This window comes from Danio rerio, chromosome 18 (genome assembly GCF_049306965.1).
Source record: "Danio rerio strain Tuebingen ecotype United States chromosome 18, GRCz12tu, whole genome shotgun sequence".
NCBI lineage: Eukaryota > Metazoa > Chordata > Actinopteri > Cypriniformes > Danionidae > Danio > Danio rerio.
The window spans coordinates 30,857,501-30,882,400 of record NC_133193.1 but is presented as its reverse complement, the minus strand read 5'-3'; the positions used below and the strand labels follow the sequence as shown (position 1 = coordinate 30,882,400).

General features: G+C 33.8%; 1 protein-coding gene across 1 annotated transcript in view; it reads right to left on the bottom strand.

Annotated features, from left to right (window-relative positions):
• Positions 1-24,900, bottom strand: part of mafa (MAF bZIP transcription factor a) — a 179,275-nt gene that overhangs the window by 145,662 nt on the left and 8,713 nt on the right. Inside the window, exon 2 of the mRNA XM_021467572.3 lies at positions 22,365-22,427. Coding sequence (XP_021323247.1) covers positions 22,400-22,427 — 28 coding nt within the window. The 3' untranslated portion in view covers positions 22,365-22,399. The remainder of the gene's footprint in view (positions 1-22,364; positions 22,428-24,900) is intronic.

The following is a 24,900-nucleotide window of genomic DNA, read 5'->3' as shown; positions in this document are numbered from 1 at the left end:
TGTTAAGACAAGCAATGCTTAAGTTCATAACTTTCAATACATCACGGATTAATACTACAGAGGTTTCATGGTGGCAGGGTAACCTGTCACTCAAGTTAAATAAGTGATCAGCAACATCTGGTCTACTAATTCACAATAAGAAAAGTTAAAATATACACTCACTGGCCACTTTATTAGGTACACCTCACTAGTACTGGGTTGGGCCCCCTTTTGCTTTCAGAACTGCCTCAAACCTTTATGGCATAGATTCAACAAGGTACTGGACATATTCCTCATAGGTTTTGGTCCATATTGACATGATAGCATCACACAGTTTATCATAATGCAATCCATAATGCAACTCTCCCATTCCACCACATCCCAAAGGTGCTTTACTGGGTTGAGTTCTGGTGACTGTGGAGGCCATTTGAGTACAGTGAACTCATTGTCATGTTCACAAAACCAGTATGAGATGATTTTTGCTTTACGACATGTGCGTTGTTCTGCTAGTAGTAGCCATCAGAAGATAGGTACACTGATCGTAAAGAGATGGACATGGTCAGCAAACAATTATCAGGTAGGCTGTGGTGTTGATAAGATGCTCAGTTGGTACTACAGGGTCCAAAGGGTGCCAAGAAAATATCTCCCACACCATTATACCACAAAAAGCAGCCTGAACCGTTGATACAAGGCAGGATGGATCCATGCTTTCATGTTGTTAACGTCAAATTCTGACCCTACTATCTGAATGTCTCAGCAGAAATTGAGACTCATCAGACCAGGCAACGTTTTTCCAGTTTTCTGTTGTCCAATTTAGTTTATCCTGTGTGAATTGTAGTCTCAGTTTCCTGTTCTTAGCTGACAGGAGTGGCCCCTGGTGTGGTCTTCTGCTGCTGTAGCCCATCCGCCTCGAGGTTGAATGTTTTGTGCGTTCAAAGATACTCTTCTGCATACCTCGGTTGTAACGTGGTTATTCGAGTTACTTTTGCCTTCTATCAGCTCAAAGCAGTCTGGTCATTGCCCTCTTACCTCTGACATCAACAAGGCATTTGCACACACAGAACTGCCACTCACTAGATATTTCCTTTTTTTTTTGCCATTCTCTGTAAACCCTAGAGATGGCTGTGCCTGAAAATCCCAATAGATAAGCAGTTTCTAAAGTACTCAGATCAGCCCAGCTGGCACCAACAACTATGTTCAAAGTCACTTAAATCACCGTTCTTCCTCATTCTGATGCTCGGTTTGAACTGCAGCAGATCATCTTGACCATGTCTACATGCCTAAATGTATTGAGATTAGAAGTTTGCATTAACAAGCAGTTGAAGCTAATAAAGTGGCCGATTGTATATATTTTAATGCTGAGAATTATCTAACCAAAATGAATAAATAAATAAATAAAACTGGCAACTATGATTGCTAACTGCTAAATGAACGATACTGCAGAAATATTTCCAAATTTATGGTAAACTACTGTATTTAATTAACTTACACAATGTTATTACACCAACCTAATGAAACATCAACATCTGCATCATACCTTTGTAGTATACTGACAAAAACACTACCAGAAGCAGGTGGTAATGAGAAAACCAAAGCTCATTAAAAACAGCTTTTTCAATAAATAAATAAATAAATAAATAAATAAATAAATAAATAAATAAATAAAAAGTAGTAATATGTAAAATATGCATAGACTTATTTACACTACAGTAAACAGTTCTCCCCACTCAAATTAAGTAGATTAAACATAAAAAAAATAAATTTCCCCCAAAAATGTCCAGAATGATATTGTTTAAGCTCATTTTAGTAGTTTGAACAAGCAGCAACAATCTTTTTAATTATTATTATTATTATTATTATTATTATTATTATTATTATTATTATTGTAGTCCCAACACCATCATGGTAACACACAACAATATTAAATGCAACAACATTAAATTAACAACAATACATGTAACAAAAAATCATATGATGAAAGAGAGAGATAAAAAAAGAGAATGTCAAAATGTTAAGAATATCAACGCAAGGATTTTTGCCCTCAATTTTTTTTTTTTTTTTGCTGCTTGTTCAAACTACTTGAAGAGCTGAATCAACACAATTCTTGAGTATTTTGGGGGGGACAACTTAATTGTTTTATGTTTAACCCCCACTTAATTAATTTGTTTTGGGACAACATAAAGGAATTGTGAGGAGCCCAGCATTTTTAACACTGTGGCAATGTTAATTTACAGTTATTCACTATATATTATATAGTAGTAAACAGATTTTTACTCAAGCATTTTAACTTTTCTATGTTCAAATTAAGTCAATAACATGTTTACAGTGTTGATCAAATCATATTGAATGAAGACTATGTAATCTCACACTTCAAGGTAAATGATTGACGTCAAAAGCTTTTCCTGCACATTCTATTCACTGCTTCTTGCTGGTTTATTAATCTTCTCGAACTTTATTCTAAATGTACTGTTCTGTGCTAAACAGAAATAAATTATGCCTGAAATTGTGTGTCGCCTTGGATAAAAAGCATCTGCTAAAATGAATAAACATTCATTTGGAAATATGCCACATTTTGTGAATTGTGTGTTTTCTGGCAGTTTCCTGTTGCCTTTAACCTTCTGCATCGAGCTAATGATTTTCACTAAATAGAATCACCAAGCAGTACACACACACACACACACTGTGGAGGAATTTGTAATACATTACAGTATCTGGTCGTGAGCGGAGGTCACCCTTTCCCAGCCGCAACAGCTGCTGCTATAGCAGACAGTAGAGAGGACACAAATGACTGATTAAGACCTTTGATTAGAGCAATTATAGTGGCGCTGTAGGGCTTACCCTACCACACACACATACACACACAGAGGAAAAGGATATGGGATGCAGGGACACACTCGTTCTGCTCAGGATGATAAAACCCGTGGGTGGAAAGGATTGAGAAATTTCACAGAGAGACTGAACAAACCCTGTAATGAATCAAACCACAGGACTCCTTAGAGAGGCATAGCTCACTTACAATACAGAATTAAATTAATTTTAAGCAAACAAACTTATATAAGAACATTGTTAAATAAATACAATTGCTATCTTCTCCCCTTAAGGCCTGAGAGTATGTCTTTTTTCTCATGCACAGCTGTGTCCACGCAGCTTTCAAAGTATATTCAGACTGCGGTTGTTGTCTAAAGTATTATGTGGTCGCTGTATTATAGCAGACTCTGTGGGATATACAGTATAAAGCATAATTAAATTGATGAATATAGCAATATTCATTAATTCATTTTCTTGTCGGCTTAGTCCCTTTATTAATCCGGGTTCACCACAGCAGAATGAACCGCCAACTTATCCAGCAAGTTTTTACGCAGCGGATGCCCTTCCAGCCGCAACCCATCTCTGGGAAACATCCACACACACATTCACACACACACACACACACATACACTACTGACAATTTAGCCAACCCAATTCACATGTACCACATGTCTTTGGACTGTGGGGGAAACCGGAGCACCTGGAGGAAACCCATGCAAAGGCAGGGAGAACATGCAAATTCCACACAGAAACGCCAACTGAGCCGAGGTTCAAACCAGCGACCCAGCTAATTTCTTGCTGTGAGCCGACAGCACTAACTGCTGCACCACTGCCTCGTCGAATATAGTAATATCAATAATAATAATAATAATAATAATAGTAGTACTAGTTATTATTTTTATTATTTTGTATTCATTTATTTTTAGCTTTTTAATTGAAAGCTTTATTTGTATTCTCTTTTTTCAAGAGTAATAAAAATTTATAAAGAATAAATATATAGATTTTACTTCACATTCCACATTAAAATTGATTAATGATTAGTTATTTCAAATACAGATAAAGAATATTATATTCTCCTCATTAAAATTACATGATAAATTATGTATTATCTTCATTTAGAGGATTAAAAAAAAAAACATCTAGAGATCTGCGCGGGACTATTTTTTTAGTCCCGCTCCAACCTTATATTCAGTCTTTGTTCACCCATTGCCCGACCCGCCTCATTTTATACCTGACTTGACCACATCTGCCAACATTCCTGTTTTTCGCGGGAGTCTCCTGTATTTCAGACAAACCTCATGCCACCCTCCTGTTTTGTTATTTCTTCCAGAAAACTCCTGTAATGTCAAACAGCTTGTTAACCCCTTTGTGATAAGACATGAGTGCCGCCTTAAACCTGAGGTTCCAGTTTTGTGACTGCTAAAGGGTAAAATTTGAGGCATTATCACATCACTCAAAGAGTAAATTTTTTACCCCCATTTGCATCTATGATGCATGAAAAAGACTTCTATACATCAGACTTGCCTGATGTGCGTTTTCTAACAGTAAACCAATCGTTTTCTAATGCAAGCTGATGGACAGCGCATCTCACTTTGCTCTCTCATATTGGTAAACCTACTCTGAGGACTGTTGTGCAGATGATGCATCCAGATGCACTAGTCATGCGTTCATCATGTGTAACAGTCATGAGCACTGGCTGAACTGGTACTCAATAAGAATAAGGAAATCACAGATATGCAGTTCCGATCTGGAATACCATCTGGACACGGGAGCGCTATATTGTTAGACCACCCGCTCCTTTTCAAATTACACCACAGTTACCGACCCCTACCACATTTTGTTTGGAAATTTACAGCAAGAAATCTGGTCGGGTCCCACGGTAGAGCCATCAGAATGCAGACCTCTAGAATATTCATTCATCCATTTTTCTTTGGCTTAGTTCATTAGGGGGTGTCACAGCAGAATGAACCGCAGTGGATGCCCTTTCAGCTGCAACCCAGTACTGGGAAACATCCACAAACACTCATCTACACACATACACTACGGCCAATTTAGTTTATTCAATTTACCTAAAACACATATCTTTGTACAGTGGGGGAAACTGGAGCACCTGGAGCAAACCCACACGAACATGGAAGAACATGCAAAATCTGCATAAAAACGCCAACTGACCACTCACAGGAATAACTGATCTGTATTTGTACTAAACTTGTACTCAATTGTATTATACATTTAACTTTTTAATAAATATTTATGAGGAGGGGTTTCAATATATATATATATATATATATATATATATATATATATATATATATATATATATATATATATGTTTTTGTAATTCCCAGCATAATATATGATAGTCTTTTTTTGGTAACAATAAAATGTCTCATACACAGGTATGTAGACAAATCCATTTTGTGATTTCATGCATCAATTCAGACAAAGATCTCAGCTGGTGTTTGTGTTTCGATACAGTAAAAGCATTATTTAGAAAGCCTAAAATAACAAAACAAGCATTAATTATACTTTTTAGACACGCTTTACATGTTTATAGTTTATAGTAGTGCCTGCCTCCAACAATAAAATCATTTATAGCTGACATTTATAAGATGTATGCCATCTGTACTGAGAGGAATGCGGAAAACCGGTGAGCAAACGGCAGATCAAGCAGAAGGAGAGCCGTCGTGATAATATTACCGTATCAGCAAACACAGATATTCTCATTCGGTCAGGATTAGATTTCTCAGAGAACCATTGAGTTAGCCAAAAAAAAAACAGTAGGTTATACAGTAAAAAACAAACACTTGGCAGATTCAGACGTCTGTGAAACATGACTTTCTCAAACCTCCTCAAGGAAAATCATAACAGGGTTTTCACAAATCTAAGATGTTTCAATTAGAAGGGTCAAAAGGTCATCTGCACGATAAAAAGGAACAATTAATATACAATTGTGTCTAACAGATTCCTGTGCTAATTCACACTCCCACTATTATTATGAGGCACCATGCAAATCTAAGTTATTGTTATTGCTGCAGACTCCCGTAGTGATAACCATTCTTATAAATGACATAAATAATTGCAAGACGTGAAAATGCTTTGTTCGAGGGTTTGCACGCTAATCCAGTTACCGCCCTTTAAAGCACAAACCCTGAGTATTATGTATGCTCGCATATGAATAACTGAGCAATAGAGACGGTGATTTGAGAGGCCATTACCTGTTGGTAGTTATTAAAAATAGATATGTTTGTGCTGGAAACATTAAATGTGGGCTGTAAGTAAGGTGCACTTAGGCATAAGACTGCAGATGAAAGGCATTTATGAGGTCTGACGCATTGCCATCAGGCCGTATGAATGAATGTGAGATACTGTATTCCTGCAGCTCTGGGTTTTCAGTTGGCAACGGATGCAAATGAACAGAAAACTGCAGTGGGTGTTTGAGTCTCTCTCTCTCTCTTTCTCTCTCTATTCACCTCTGTCTCTCTTGTTAGGTAAAACAGATGGTGCTAAATTTAATAACAACACACATTGTAAGTTCTCCTTAGTCACAATTTCATAAAACGCCATTTACAAATTAATCATAGTGTTAAGCAAGCTGGCTTCAAACTGATATGAATTAATTCCGAAAAATGTGCAGGTTTCCTCTGCTGCGGTCCATTCTTTAACCATGGAAAGTTATGAAATGACATTTTCAACTGAAAATCTCACACTCTTTTTTTTTTCCTTTCATTTTCTTTTTTTAAAATTTTTTAACAGCATGTCTGTTTTTGAAAATCAACGATACCATCACATGAACGCTTAGTGTATTTTCACATGCTTAAAATTATTACCAGAAATGAAGTAAAGAATAGGAAACTTTTATGCAGTCCTTCCCGCTGTAGTCAGTTTCGCTGAGGCATGGAGATCATCTTTTTTATAACAGTCACCTTTTTTCTCAACACTCCTCCCTCTTGAGCTCTCCAGAAGTCTCTGAATTCTGGTTAACAGCATAATTTTGGATACCTATTACATTTGACCTTTTTATGCAACATGCTGCTGGATGGGGAAGCCATAGAAAAATGCTTGTATCTGTGTATCTGAATTATAGTGCGCTGATCTGTACTCATTGTTTTTATTGCAGCAGACTAAAATAAGGACCACACAATGAACTTAAATGAACAAAAGCCCTAGTTTAATGTTTTGTAATAAAACATTTAAACTGGTTTATAATCAGTTTGTGAGGTAAAAATGGTTTCCAAGAATACTGAAACTATAAAAGTATAATGCAGCCTTATTTTAATTTAATTTTATTTTGTTGAACATGCTGCATTTATTTATTTATTTATTTATTTATTTGTTTATTTATTTATTTATTTATTTGTTTATTTGTTTATTTATGTATTTATTTATTTATTTATTTATATAAACACACATTATACATTCATATCCACACATTTTTAGTTTATTATTTTTTTTTACAACAGACCCATTATGACATCTTTTTGTAACATTAGGGTAGGGTCTGGAACAACAGAGGTGATGATCCACGTGCAGTTTATTAAACAGATTAGTCAGGCAGGCAACGGTCAAACAGGTAGGGTCAGCACAGGTGGCAAAGAATCAATAACGAGAAAACAATAGGAATAGCTGAATTGAAACTGACGTTTCGACACAGTGTCAAGATCGCGAAGCGCAAGTGATTAAAACAATTGCACCGAAGCATCATCCCAAACACCCATGTCACAAAACTGAAGTTATTCAAAACACCCATGTCATGTAACTAAAGTTATTTGAAACAACCAGGTCACATGACTAAAGTGTTTTGAAACACCAGGTTGCGTGACTAAAATGATTTAAAACATCTGTCATTTCAGAAGAATTTCGAGACCTGGCAAATCTGATTTCGACTGACAGGGTCAGAAAAAATCTCAATCTCAAATAGCTTAGTGAACTGTGCGTGTGCCAGAGTAACTGTGCGGCAAATGGCCTGACTTGAATCACAAATTGTACGAATACTCTGAAACCATAACTATGACTTTTTCAGTGTTTCATGAAGCCTCACTTTGCCCACTGCTAGTCAAAAATAAGCGAATGGTCAGTACAGATAGCAAAGAATCAATAACAAGAAAACAAGGCTCAAATACGTCAAGTACGGAAAGATTAGACAAGCATACGCTTTGTGGTGTTAGACTCAGCAAAGAGCATGTGTGTGAATGAGGTGTTTATAAAGTCCTTATAATCAGTCTATGATGAGCTTCCAGGTGTGCTTGTGCAATCAGAGAGAAAACTTTAACTGGTGTGTGTGCGAGTTGCATGACGGGTAATGTAGTTCATAAAGTAACAGAATTGTAGTCTGGGTGAAGATGCGTGTTTACCAAAGATCTGCAAGCCTGGATTGCTAGTGATTGTGACATTTTCAGTGTAACAATAGTAATAAATATGTAATTTAAGGAAATTTTTAAAGATTCTAAGTGCACTGACCTCTGACCTTTTTTACCTTATCTAATTTTTCAAAGACAATTAATAAGTCACAAAAAATGTTAGTCACAAAAAAATGTTAGTCGTTAAATTAAGATAATTACATACCATAAACAAATTAATATTTAAATAAATTAGGATTTTTTGTCCATTCTTTTTTTCTTTAGAACATGAATCTAGTTGTCTATTTCTTAATTGACCTTATTCCTCAATGTGTAAGTGCACTTGTTTTTGCAATTGTTTTAGAACTTCCGATTCAGTTGTCTATGGGAGAAATGACTAGGAATAATAAATGCAGAAAATGGTCAAACTACTTGCTCTACAAACAAGTGTTTGCAAGACTGCACAGAAAAAAATAGAATAATACATTAAGAAAATATTAGTTTGCAACATCAAGCAGCAAAATAAGCTGTTTTTAACGTCTAAACATGAATGGAAGGGATTGAGATCGGAAGTCTCGAGCCAAAAAGTTTCAAATGGCGGTGCCCATTCATACACGGAGAATAAGGTGAATTGTTCTAAAATATAACATTTATAACTGTAAAGTTTTTTATTTCAATAATAATCACACTCCAAATATTATTCCCTTCATTCTAAAATTGATTTGTAGATTTTAATGTCACATTTAGCAATGTGTTAATTTTTGTTTACCCAAAGAGTTTCAGATGCATTTTTCCCTGCTCTTAAATAATCAGTAGTATGTTACCACTGCTGTGTTTCCTGTGCCAAGATTTGAGGTCTGCGTGGAATTTTAAATCATGTTTTTATCATGCAATGAATTTGTGTCTGATGGTGTCATAGTTTTAGATAAAATATCTTTTCAGATTTACCATACATTTTCCTTTTTAAAAACCAATCGGTATTAATGTTAGAAAAAAAGATGAATGAATCCTAATTTATAAACTTTAGCAGATTAAAATTTTGTGTGCAACTATCCTTACGTAGCTCCAAATAATGAGTGAAATGAATTAAAGTCTCTAAAAGGTGGTTGACCACAGCTCTATAACACATGCCACAGAGCGCCTGTCTAACCCACTGCTGAAGGTTCATGTCTACATCTCTCTAATTGCGTCCCATTACCCTGCAGGCAGACGGCTTCTGGAGAACTCTATAATGACCTCACATTTAAACTTTTGGCAGGTAACAGTCATGACCTTAAAAAAATATATTATTACCCAAACAAAAGACACGTGAGGATACTGTAGAGAACAACAGCAGATACGATGGCGGCTGCCTGTGGTAAAACAGCACTTACCAAGAGCTAGTTTAATTAGACACACAGAATAATACTAACAAGCAAATGATGGAAGTAGAGAGGCAGAGGAAGAGGGTCGACCGCGGGCAGTGCTGGGGGAAACGGAGATGAAACTTCAGCTTGAATATATTTGACTAAATTCTGCTGATCAGCAACTTTAGACCAAATACATGTGAAGGCTGTGAAAGTTTTTTTTTAACATAAAAAACAACATAAAAAAGAATTGGAAATTAATAGCCAACTGTACTTTACATCTTTAATGCAGCAACATGAAACCCAGCATACAAATGCGTGGAATCTAATATGCCTGAAATGTTGACCCTATTTAAAATAAATAAATATTTTAAAATGAAATAAAATAAAATAAAAATTAGGCTACATTAAACTTTTAAAGTTCCAGTACTTGTAAATCTTTTTTCACCTCACAATCTAATTATTAACTAGTTTAAATACATTACTACAAAACATTAAACTAGGGCTTTCGTTCATTTAATTTCATTGTGTGGTCCTTATTTTAGTCTGCTGCATTAAAAACACAATGGGTACAGATAAGCAGCACACTATTATTGAGTTACAAGCACTTTTCTTTGGCTTAATGTATATATCTTAAGTAATGTATATATATCTCTATATAAATCTTAAAATAAAATTAAAAAAACAAAAAAGATTTAGACCTGAGCTGCTTAAATATTTCCTTATGAAAGGCCAAAAACTAAACCTAATTGAGGGTAGTAGGTCACAGGTAAATATACTTTAAAGTTGTCAATAAAATGTTAAAATAAAAATACATTGTACAATTTATTAAATAATTATATTATATTTAAAATACTTTAATTGTATTATTAATTGTACATTTTTTGTACATTTTATAATGAACATCTTACAATAAAAGCATGTACAATGCTATTTATAACACAAAAAAATACACTTTGCCTTGATTTGCTTGCTGATATCTTCTGCAATGTGTGCTGTCCATCACATGGCTGTAATTGTTTATTTATTTATTTTTTAAAATCTCATTTATTCAAAACGTTCAACTGAAATATTTAATTTCACTTAGCTTTTTTTGTAGCTCCACAGTTGGAAGACAAATGTTATGTTAAATTAGATATCATAATCTCTGTTAAAATTCTTTATCATTCTCATTCTCTTCTCAGATGGGATAGAAGAACAAATCAAAGGTTAATGTGGGCTAACTTTGGCCTGCGAGCCCTAGTTTGGACATCTCTGATAATATTGGTATACATACTACCATCATACATTTACTGTTTATACATTTAACATAAAATAAAAAAAAATAATATATATTATATATATAAGCTCGAATATAATATATATTCGAGCTGCTCCTAACACACAAACTTAAACTGGTTAAAAATCGGTTTTTACTGAAACTATAAAAGTATAATGCAGTCTCATTTTAATTTAATTTAATTTAATTTAATTTAATTTAATTTAATTTAATTTAATTTAATTTAATAACCATAGAATAGGTTGTATTTATTTGTTTGTTTGTTTATATAGACACACATTATGCATTTATATCTACAGATTATTTTGTATTTTTTCACAAAGAGACCCATTTTGACATCTTTAAAGTCTTGGACAACAGCGGTGAGGATCCACATAGAGTATATTAAACAGGTTAGTCTGGCAAGCAACGGTCAAACAGGAAGCAAACAGGAGTATAAAGGTAATCCAAGACTAGTCAAAAACCCGGCGAATGGTTAGAACAGGTAGCATAGAATCAATACCGAGAAAACAGTAGGGAAGGCTGACTTGAAACTGACTTTTCAGCACAGTGTCAAGATCCCAAAGCGCAAGTTATTCGAAACACTGCACCGAAGCATGATCAGAAAAATCCAGGTCACATGACTAAGGTAACTCGAAACACCCAGGTCACGTGAATAAACTTATTCAAAAGCATCTGTCATTTCAGAATTGTTTCGAGACCTGGTGAATCGGATTTTGACTGACAGCCAAACTGTGCTGCAAATGGCCCGACTTAAATCCAATTTGTACAAATATTTAAAAATTATAGACACTATCTTTCACACACACATATTTTCAGGCACGTGCACACATAGGGCTCAACCTGTGCATTGCACATGCCCTTTTTAGTCTTGGATATAAACTGCCGTTCCAAAATGATCAAAAGTGCCCCCGCGACACACCCGCCCTTCAGTAGGCGCGCGTCAACAGAGCTGATGAGAACGCGCGCGACAACACCGCTCTTCAGTACGCGCACGACAACCAACCAGACAGTTCTGTTATTTTCTTATTGAACAAGACTTAAACTCTTACTGAGAGAAAGGACGAAAGAATGGAAACAAGGAAGGAAAGATGAAAGGAAGGAAAGAAGGAAGAAAGCAAGCAAGGAAGGAAGGAACAACATTTTATTTCAGTTATTTGAAAGTTATATAAAGTGGCCAAATCTAACTACTTATTAACATGCTGTCTTGGAAAAATAAACAACTTTATTATAGCATTTTTAGACGAATAAAACTAATTTAAAGATATCAAAGAACAGATAAACTCTGAAACCCTTCATCCTCTGAGGCTGAAGGTAGAATGAATGGCTTCAAGCTAAAACGACAATCTCTTTGCTACACAGCTAAATCACAATTTGGAATTCAGCGTACTTTGCTGTTTTAAGGAAAAGTCATTTTACACTCACTCTCTTGAGTCCAGTTACCTTTAGAAAAGGAAGTAAAGCTGTGCCACAAAACACACACACGCACTTACACAGACAGATAAGAAGCTCAACATCAGAGCTGGTGGGCTAAAATAGACTGAAGATGTTATTCAATGCATCGTACTGTACTCTGGCCTGACTGTACATAGATATCCATATTTTTAACCTTAAAGCCCAAATAGAGCGTCTGCTGCCTGCAAGGCTAAATATAGACTGTCAGCCTCCGTCTCCAGTTTCCTTCGCCTGGAGCAGGTGGCTGAAGATCGGCGGACACAGCAAGTCTGGGTCGTCCTGTCCTGCTGGAACACTGAGTGACCCTGACCAGGGCTGAAGTGGACACGCTTTGAATTAATTTATCACTTCAGTTAGTGATAACTGAGAAAAATAGTTGTTTAACACCTTTATAATTTCAGACAGTCATTATAAGTGAGCTTTTTTTGTGATAGATTAAGTAGTCATTTTAAATACTTTGCATATTGCTTATACTTAGAATTATTTAATAATGAGTTCAGATTTAAAAACCTGTATATGCCGTCTGCAACTTTCATCTGAAATAAGCATTTTTAATATGCTATTTGGTATAGGTTTAGTAATTTGAATTTTATGGCTACGGACTGGTTGTTTTCATTGCAGTCAAATAAATGTAAATAAACATAGAAAGCTGAAAGAAATGCTCATTTAGAGTTGTTTGTTTCTTTCTTTTTTTTTTGCATCTGAGCTTGAAATTATAACTGCACACACAAAAAGTCAGGTTCATATATTTATAGTATAGTGCAATTAAGGAATTGTATTAATGTATATTTGCAAAGTTAACATAGTTTTTTTTTTGTAGTGCTTGAAGGATGGAATGGTCAATGGTCGTTTGACAGCACACATGCTGCAAATCCTCACAACGCAAACACATTAAAAAAAAATGCTGCATTTTCTCACAACACAAAAAATTTAATACAATGCACTGCATTTTCTCACAACACAAATTCCGAAAACGCGCTGCATTTTCTCAAAACACAAACAAATTTTTACAACAGGCTGCGTTTTCCCAAACCACAAACAACTTAATACAACACACTGCATTTTCTCACAACGCAAACAAATGAATACAACGTGCTGCATTTTCTCACAACACAAACAATACAACACACTGCATTTTCTCACAACACAAACAATACAACACACTGCATTTTCTCACAACACAGTTTATGAAAACATGCAGCATTTTCTTACAATGCAAACAAATTAATACAACACACTGCATTTTCTCACAACACAATTTACAAAAACGCTCAGCATTTTCTCACAGCAATTTTAAAAAGAACGTAACACAATGGAAATGTTTCAAGGGAAACCTAAAACATGACAGACCTGGCTATTAAGGTTATGGTTATTTAGACTAAAAAATATAAAAGACAAGGGAATCAGGATGTTAAAATACAGTTTAATCAAAAGCTCACTTTTTAAATATTACAACTTCCCTGAGCAATAGTCATGGCACAGCAGCATCCATAACGTTTTTGGCTCCCCTTGAATTATTTCTGTTGTGTTTTGTTGTTTTTGCAAGTGTTCTGAGAAAATGCAGTGCATTTTATTAATTTGCTTGCAATGTAGGAAAATGCAGTGCATTTTTTTATGAGATTCTGTTGTGAGGATTAAGATCTTTTCTTAATTTGCTGGTGTTTTCAACCGCATGTGTTTTTTTTTTTTTTTTTAATTGCACTTCAATCTCTCTCGGCCATTGTATTTTTCACATATTGTAGCAACGTTCGCTTCACAGCAAGAAGGTCGCTGGTTCAATCATCGACTGGGTCAGTTGGCTTTTCTGTGTGGAGTTTGCATGTTCTCCCTGTGTTCACGTGGGTTTCCTCTGGGTGCTCCGGTTTCTCCCACAGTCCAAAGACATGCGGTACAGGTGAATTGAGTAGACTAAATTGTCAATAGTGTATGTGTGTGAATGAGTGTGTCTGGATGTTTCACAGTGATGGGTTACAGCTGGAAGGGCTTATGCTGTGTAAAACATATGCTGGATAAGTTGGCGGATCATTCCGCTGTGGCGACCTCAAATTAATAAAGGGACTAATTCAAAAAGAAAATGAATGAATGAATGATGATTATGTCCCATGAAGATATTTTGTAAAATTCTTTCTGTAGATCTATTTTTAAACATTTTACTTTGATGTGTAATGTGCATTGCTCGTCATTTAGACAGACATTTAAACATCACATGACAAATTATCACATAGTTTAACCTCAAACAAATAATGTCCTATCACATCAAACCACACATAACTGCAAGGCTCATGTATTTAATATTCACAATGAACATATGTCTAAAAAAAAAAAAAGTTACTTTACAATTTCAGGATCACAATTAATAATAATAATAATAATAATAATGATAATGATTTTTTTTCCTCACTTTTCTCACAGAAATTTCACTCTGATTTTATAGCATTTTTTTAATTAAATAAAATGTCAAAATATAAAAGCTAACTATATAAAAAACATTATTTATATTTTATTTTTAAAATGTATTAATTTCACCCATATGTGCTGTTATCATGAAATGAAACTGTTTGTGAATATCAAAGGTCTGCAAATTTTTATATATTTAATGTGTGACAAATATATATCCAAGAAAAAGTCTGTTCTTATAAAGGAAATTGTTAATCTTAGAGAGTGCCATAATTTAGCATGTTACCATAAAGCAAGAACAAAACAAAGAAAACACTGCAGTTGGGTCTACATATCAACCGCTTTTACTTTATCAAAATCTTGTCAATTTTTTTGTCATTCTATTGCATTGTGCAGTAACAGCCTTTCAACAGGAATGAATTGCCACAAAACCCCAAGCCTGAGCTGTTATGCTGGAGGACAGAGGTGCTGCAGAAATACAGAAGTGTGGCGGGTGCGAAACATGGTGTTTTTGGCACCGCCATTAGTAGATGACACTATATCAGCGAGACTGACCAGTGAAAGAAAAGTTTCAACCGCCAGTCACACCTCACTTCACCCTCCTATGGCCGATGTCGTGCTTGCAACGCCCTGACACGAGAGAGAGAGAGAGAGGGAGAGTGTTTGTGTCTGTGTGTGTGTGTGTTCACTGTCCTCTCTGGGATTCGCTCATTTTCTCCTACCTCAGCAGTTACTGTGTCCTTTTGTCCCTCCACCGGTGTCTGAACTATTGCCATGTGTGCTGGAGGAGTCAGGGCAGCCCATGGGGCGTACTTTCTTCAACACAAGCACCAAAGTCTGCTTCTGTTTATGTAGGTTAACTTTTTTGTAGATCTAATTTTTCCAACCAATAAAAATATCAAAACTAATTACATTCAAATGAATACATGCATATATATATATATATATATATATATATATATATATATATATATATATATATATATATATATATATATATATATATATATATATATATATATATATATATATATAATAAAATAAAATAAAACCAAATAAAAAAAATCACATCAATACACTCCGCTTGTAGGTCTGGCATCGCATGTGGTTGTTTCCAGGTACAAATGCTTTATCGGATGCCAAACACAAACAGCTAACGGTGCTAATACACACTCATAGTGAGCTGTAATACTACCAAAAAATCATTATCCAAACCTTTATCTCCTTAATAAAATTTCAGAAGCCCAGACAGTGATTCATCTTTTATGGATCACTAAAATATTGTTGTCTGGGACTCTGCGCGGAGAGTGTATTGTAATGGATAAAAGGTGCTCACAAATGGCTGTTGAGAAAGTAATCTGAAATTAAATGAGTGGCTAAAAAGTGAATAGAACACCCTTTGGGTGCCTTAAATATTCTTTTGGGAATTTGTATCTTAGCTTATCTTATTTTATAAATACAGTTGAAGTCAGAATTATTAGCCCCTCTGAATTATTGGATCCCCTGTTTATTTTTCCCCCCAATTTCTGTTTATTTTTAATAACTTGTCTTTAATAACTGATTTATTTTATTTCAATTTATTTTTATATATTGTATTTGCCATGATGGCAGTAAATAATATTTTACTATATATTTTTTAAGACACTTCTATACAGCTTAAATTGACATTTAAAGGCTTAACTAGGTTAATTAGGTTAACTAGGCAGGTTAGGGCAATTAGGCAAGTTATTGCATAATGATTATTTCTACTGTAGCCTATCAAAAAAAAAAAAAAAAAAATATATATATATATATATATATATATATATATATATATATATATATATATATATATATATATATATATATATATATATTTAAGGGGCTAATAATTTTGTCCTTAAAATGGTGTTAAAAAAATATTCTAGCTGAAATAAAGCAAATTAGACTTTCTCCAGAAATATAAAAAAAAAAAAAAAATAAAAATAAAAGGGGGCTAATTATAATTCTGACTTTGACTTTATATACAATAAATATATTATATCTAAATCATCCACAGTTTTATGGCATTTTCACATTAATCCATTTGGCAGATGCATTTAAGTAAAGATATGTAGTGCTTGTTAGGATTGTTTTTTATTTGAATTTATTAAAAAGCTATAATAATAATAATGATAATAATAATTGTAGGTTAATTCTGCTGTGGTGATTGCCGATGAATAAAGGGACAAAGCCGAAGAAAAATGAATGAATGAATAATTGACATCGTAGTGTTATTTTTGATGAATTACAGCATGTTGAAGCCATTTAAGGTCAATTTCATCCACATCCACAAAAAAAAAAAAAAAAAAAAAAACAGAATTTAAACATAAGTCTAAGTCTGCATTCACATATGGAGCAATTCCTAACCAAATTATATATATATATATATATATATATATATATATATATATATATATATATATATATATATATATATATATATATATATATATATATATATCATAGATTTGAAACAGTGTTCTATACTTGCTCCTGTCCTTGACTATTGACATATTGCATAGTTTGGACTAGAATGAGCTGAACTACAACACTGACCTATACTGTATATCTGTATATCTGTATATCTGTAACAAACAAACCAACAAACAAACAAACAAACAAACAAACAAACAAACAAACAAACAAACAAACAAACAAACAAACAAACAAACAAACAAACAGATAAGGACTTTAACAACAAAATATATTTAGTTTTTTTTTTTTTTTTTTTTTTTGACATCACCTGCAACTCTTTTGCAAATGAACATTAATTGAATGCCATGTGAAAATAATTGAAGAGTTCTGATTCAAAAGGCTCAAAGTCCCGTCTGAATTTTTCTTCTAAAATTAGCATTTTTGTCTTAGGTTCCTATGTGTAAGTTTGGTCATTTCAGTTATATGGCAGTTAATTGACCATTTCATTCCCTTTAAGGTGAAATAACTGAACATAAACAGAACGCTGGGGAAAATTCTAATTTTAGAAGAAACAATGGCATCTTAACTCTCCATCCCAAGTACCTTTACTAACATTCAGCTGATATCAGGTTAAACCTCATTGTTCACTAACGATTTCTTAGACAGTCTCAAAAATGCTTCACTAGAAGAATGTGCACTGTCCTACTCTCTGGTCCAACATTGTAAAAAATGCAGCATTCTCAGGCAGAGAGTTATTAGGAAAGGTCCAAAACCAATGTTTGTGTAACATCCTGTTCACTATAAGATGACTACAGTGTGTCCGTTTCTGAAGACACGATAACCCACAGTCCAGCGTGTACGACAAAAGAGCAGCTTTATGTAAGACACCTATAATCCTGTTTTTCATTTCCTCGTTCTCTGTGTCCCATCATTCCTAACTGTTTATCCAGCACATTTCCTCAGCCGCCTCTAAAGGGCAACTAATTCGCAGCCGTTCCGATGGCTGTTGAAAACAACAGCACTTAAAGCACTTCATTGAACGCTGATTTGTCCTTGTCATCTCTGACAGCTCCGTCTCATTTTTCCCGGGTGGAGTAAAGTGAGGCTGGAGCCTGGCCAGACCTGATCCTCTGCTCTACTTAAAGACAATGGGGACGCAAACACAGAGCATTATGGGAAGGGCGGCATGACATTAACGTCTCATCCTCATTATGCAGATTAGTATATGAGAGAGGTAAAGAGGCTGGAACATGAAAGCTAAATGGACACCGGATTTGAAAGGATGAGAAACTAAAGGGTAAACCTTCATCAGACTTCCCGACGAAGATGGAAGAACAACAAACACTTCAACTGGATAATGATTAATATCTTGTTAAGTTTTGGGGGGAATCAGCATTCTCTATGTATTCCAGCCTAATATGTAGAAACAACTACAAGTGTGTGTAACATTTGTTTTTAAATAAAAAGTTTTAGAATGTAATTAAAACAAAAACTTATATTAAACATCCCATAATATAAATACCTGTAAGTTATCATTTTAAAAGAATGTCAATAAATCAATTTTGTCAAGAATGTCAGATAGAACCTTATAATTCTAAGGTTACGATATGTAGAATCAGATATAGTTCTCGCCATAGATGAGTACATCCCTTTAAAAAAAATGATATTTTTAACTATTTTTCAGTAAATATAGACAATACGTTTTGTTCAAAGTACATTTTTATTAAACAGTTATACTACTATATAACCTTATATTAACCTCTTAGGGCTTGAGTGTCCACATACTGTATGTGGACAGCACATTTTAGCTCTTAAGTGGCTTTTTAAAATACTTTGAATGTTTTATATTTTGTTGCAGACAAACAGTGTCGCCCTGCAACTTTGCAGCATATGAAATGTTCCAAACCCTACTTTTAACTGTCCAAAATAGAAAAAAAAAAGTTTTTACTCTCTGATAGTCAAAGCAAGTAAAAAAAAAAAAGTCATATACAGTATGCAGGCCCGGATTGGCTAATCGAGGGGACCGGGAGAATTCCCTGTGGGCCGGTCCGTTTTTTGGCTGCGAGGGGCGGTGTCCCTATAGCTGCTTCCACTCTCAGCAGTCACACTTTTTTCATTTATTTATTTATTTGACCATAGCCTTACTCTTCTTATTCATTATTTTGTCGCAGCACCGCTCTTTTGATAAATTTTTTTCACAGCCCCGGTAGCAAAATGCAGCCTGCAGGTTAAAGATGACAGTGGCACCATTGTGAATACAAGAATTCGAATAATAATCACACTTGCTCAATGAAAATCAGATAATTCACTACATTTATAAATCTGACATAACTTGGTCAGAAATCTAAAAATGGGAAAACAAGTTTAAGCGATCAATAGAAAGTAATACTGTGGTTAAAAAAAATCTTGCCGGTTATTTTTTATAAATATATATATATATATATATATATATATATATATATATATATATATATATATATATATATATATATATATATATATATACATACAGTATATATATATATATATATATTATTTTTTATTTTTATTTTTTTTTCATTTTTAGTGTTAAGACATATAATACTGTTTGGGTTACTTATGTAGTCGTACATTTTTTTTTTTTTTTTTTTTTGCGTGACCACCGTTACAAAGGACTGGATATCTATAAAGAATTTTGCACAGAATATATATTCAGATATTGCAGGAAAGGACAATGTTTTGTAATGTTTTAAAAAATAGTGTTGGAGATTTAGCTACTCTTTAATCTTCTCATATTTATGAAAAACATCAGCAGCTGTGTCCTTGAAAACATTAAACTGTCATTAGAAACTACACTGGAAATGACGTTATTTTAATATAGTCAGTCTTGAAGGCTTGAAACTCCAGGGCTGAAAAGGAGTCCCACTCCGGCACTGCATGTATGCATTAAAAAACATTCAGGAAAAAGTGTTTTATTTAAATTCGACCACGATTCCACATATATGGACATAATTTTTCTCTAAAAGTACATCATATAAAAAGAAGATACTTCGGTTTTTATTCTAATTTGGTTCCAATAAGCCCAAATAGCAAAGAGAAATAAAAAAAAATGCATGTATAAAAACACCTTGGGCCTTAAGAGGTTAATGAAAAAATAAAGAAGAAGAAATAGGAATAGAAAGACAATACGTTAAAATTCAAATTAGGTATTGAAAATAAATAAATAAATAAAAAAATAGCAGTACTGTACATAATTTTAAACGAAATGAAACATTTAATATTTCATTTGATGTTTCCTCTCTTAAAAATGTAGGTAATATTTGGTAACACTTAAAATAATGGTCCATTACTGTTAGTTCATGTGTTTATTAACATGAACAAACAATTAGTAATACATTTATAACAATATTTATTCACGTTTGTTAATGTTACTCCCTGTGCATTAGCTAATGTTAACAAGCTTTAGATTTTATTAATGCATTAGTTAATGTTGAACTATGATAAATAAATGTTTTACAAGATTATTCATACTTAGTTAATGTTAAATACATCAACTAACATTAACTAATAGACCATTATTCTAAAGTGTTACCTAATATTATAAACACAGAGTATTGTGTAGTATCCTATAGAAAATATTAATTTAAAAGAGAGATCTGTAAGGGCTGAACTCATTTATGCAGACATATTGTACATACACACCATGTTACTGTTAAATGTCTAATTCTGATTGGCTGATGAACATTCCATTCATTATTTTCAAGAAACCAGTCAGCTTACGTAGTTTCAGACAGGTCTTTCAGTCAGGACCGCATTACAGTTCCAATTCACCTCACCAAATAATTTTTAACTGTCAAAATCCATATTCAAGGCTTTGAATGAGATCCCTATCTGAGGACAAAAAATTAATTAATAATTGTGACTGTACTCTGTTGGATTCTTTAATCGTTCATTTCCTTTTTGGTCTAGTCCCTTTATTAATAAGGGTCACCACAGTGGAATTAACCTGTTGGGATAAGGCAAAGCTAAAAATCTATAGTTACAGCGCCACCCAGCGGCCAAAAGCTGCTGGCGCACGTAGGTACCTCCGCGGCGGCGTTAACAATGGCGGCAGGCCGACCGTTTTGAAGTGGTGACATCTGTATATATATTGCTAATGAATCAAAGAAGCATTGATGCATTGGTGGTGGGCAATAGTACACCACCTTTTTTAGTAGTACACCACTGGGTGTTTCCCAGTGCTGGCTGTGGCTGGAAGAGTATCTGCTCCATAAAACATATGCTAGGTAAGTTCGAGGTTTATTCTGCTGTGGCTACCCCTGATGAATAAAACAACTAAGCTGAAGGAAAATGAATAAATGCATTAGTAAATGCATTAACTGAAATTAATAGAAACGTATAACATGTGACCATTAATAAATAAAACCTTACTGTAACATATGTATTTTGTATTCAGCTTTTGCCTTTTAATATTAGGTGTTAGTAAAAAAGAAAAATAACAAATACAAAGAGAAAGGCAGGAAATCCTGTATAAACACCCACATACTTAAGCACTACTGCGCACTGCATTGTGTGTTTATGCGTTGGTCTATTTTAGAGTAGCGTTGAACATGACTCAACCATTATGATTAAACCTGAAACTAACCGTACTTATAACTTTTTATACATATCTGCATTTTGGGACACAAGATATATGACTTTTTGTCTTGTTCTAGAAGGCACAGCGCCTTTGAATCAATTGCGGTTGGTTGGGTTGCAGTGAACATGGAGAACTTTGGTCACTAAAAGCCCTTTTATGAATCAGCAATGTTCCACACAAACACCTTAATCCCTGACAGCTCTGAGCGCAGTCTCTACCCAGGAGCGAGGTGCATGAGGTGTCATTGCTGTAGTCCTACAAGAGTACACACTGAGCCTGGAGAAAGATGGATTGCGCTTCAACTGGGCTTTCAGAAATCCATCACCCCAGCGCTGAGAGTTCGGCCTATGGGAAGGTGAATTTACACCTGCTTTTTAGTGTAAAGTGAGAAAAATGTTTCATGCAGCACTTTAGGAAGCACCAACTTCACTGTAACGTGGATGTCCCTAAAGTACTCAGTCAATGTTATATTAATTTAAATATTAAGTAAAAAAAATGCAGGGATTACTATAACAAGATCACTTTTTTATTTAATGTAGAGTTTTAGGTTCTCCTAGCATGTAATTCCATGTAAATTAATATTTTATTTATCCAGATTTTAAAATCATGATTATGGCTGCTTTTTGGTCATTTCCAGTGGTGTGTGTGTGTGCTTTTTTTCTTTTTTTTTGTATATTAGGACAGTCATACATGAGAAACTGTTTTACCTCACTCATCAAGGCCATACTCAAGGAGCTCACAGTCACAGATGAAGGAACTTTCTGGAAGACCTGCCATAAAAATGGAGAAAGAAAAAGAGATGTCATGATTAACAATACACCCCAAACTATCACTTATATTATTAGATGGCTCAAACTATAGAACCCTATATGATGATGGTTTCGCAACTGATGAAATAGGGTTTACTCTGGACCCACCCTTGTATTTTGGGGGCCGCTAAAGAATTATCAAAAGGGTTTATGGCCAACCTACTTTCCCTAACATCGACACACACATACCTAAGGTTTGTCTCACATTGTCTGACTCAGCCTAACTATTTCTTTCACAGATTTTTATTTATTTATTTATTTATTGTGTGTAAATATTAAGAATTAAATAAAGTATAAAAATGCCAAAGGGTTATTAAACTTATAATAGAAAGTTTGTATTGATAATATTTGGAGAGTTCAGATGCAAAAACCCCTAAGTGCCGTCTGAGATTTTTATCACAAATGAACATTTTTCTCAGTCTCCTTTGTTTACTTTGAGATATTTCACTTTAAAGACTTTAAAGAATAATTACTTATTCTTGCCACAAGTGATATTACTAAACATACACACAGTAGCCTGATAAAATGATCAGTTTAGAGGAATTTTTCAGATGGCATTTAGAGGTTTTTGCATGTAAACTCTTCATTTATATGTTTTTTTTGTATATATATATATATATATATATATATATATATATATATATATATATATATATATATATATATATATATATATATATATATATATATATATATATATATATATTTCAGATTAAACAACAAGAGCACAAATCTGAATAACTTGGATTATTATTTGAAAAACACCTTTGACTTATTTTCTTCTGCTTGACAAGCAAAGTCAAAGTTGTGCAGCTTGTGCAGCTATTCCTAGTGTTATTATTAAGTACATTGTGTACAGTTTCGTTCAACTAGAGCTAAAATAAATATAAAAAGTAACACTAGTAAAAGACTGATGATAACAAACTGCTGTATATTTTTATTATGAAAGCACTTAAATACCAAATTAAACCAGTAGGACACCCCATCTTTAACCCCATCTCGTTCACTTTATTTATTATTTTTCTTTCTGTCTTAACTGAAATAAAAATAAAAACGAGAATAAAAAGAAAACGGAACTGAAATGGTATTGTGTGCATACAAAACTAACTGAAACTAACTAAAATTATAACAAAAACGTTCTTCGTTTTCGACTTTGAAAACATAGTTAATACATGCTGTAAGTCTTTTAGAAGTAAATCTATTTACAGGTAGGCCTACTTCGTGCTGTCAGGTGTTTGACCCGTACGGCACCACAGAGTCTGTAATCCTGCTGCTATTGGCCAGATCAAGCCGGTCCTCCTTCAGTCATCAAAAACAATGAGTGAACATGATAGCAGCACGATGATATTAAATACAATCCGAGCAGACACGTAACATTTTTTATTTAACACATTTGTGCCCAAAAATGGGTTTTATTTCTGCATTAGTGATTGCAAAGGAATTTTTCTGGATGTTCTAAGTGAACCGGTTGAACTAATTCACCAAATTGAACCGAATCATTTGAAACGATTTGCTTCTCCACTAATGTTAAGCACTTATTAAGCACTTTGTAAAAAATACTTACTTTTTACATGCCTGATACCCCACTCTGACTCGAAATAAACCAATAGATACTGAGTTATTCAGTTAGAACAGTAAACACAGATAACTGATTTAAGAACCGGTAAACCGACAGTACTGCGCATGGATGTGATTCAGAGAACCGAACACAAACAGTACATGACAGCCTGCTGTGACTGAACTAAACTTGAACAACTGCAGCACGGGTAAACCGAGGGCTTTGGCCTAAATGAGAGGATCTGGAGAAACTTAAATTTATTTCTTAATAAAAAGTCGTAATGGAGTTTAAATATGTGAATCCTGATTTAGTTTAACTGTAAGTAGCTTAACTGTAAGAAACAATTCAGACCATGGTGATGTTTTAACTGACTGAATTGATTCTGAATCTTGCACCTAACATCCTAATTTAAAAATATAGAAACTAGCAAATCTAGTAAATCTACCTGTAAAAACTAATAAAAACGAACTGAATAAAAAAACAATTTTTTTAAAAACTGAAGTTTACTTCATTAAGAAGTTGCAAATGCAAAATGTTATAGGTAACGCTCACTGAAAATTAATACACTACTATAAAATTTTAAGGCAATCGGTTTTTTCGATTTTAAAAGTAAGTTCAACTTATTACATTTTACAGTGTGGATTTCCTCTGGGTGCTCCGGTAATGAGTGTGTGTGTGAATGTGAGTGGGTATGGGTGTTTCCCAATACTGGGTTGTAGCTGGAAGGGCAACCACTGCATAAAACATGTATATATATATATATATATATATATATATATATATATATATATATATATATATATATATATATATATATATATATATATATATATATGTATATATATTTCCCAAACGATGCTCAACAGGGCAAAGAAA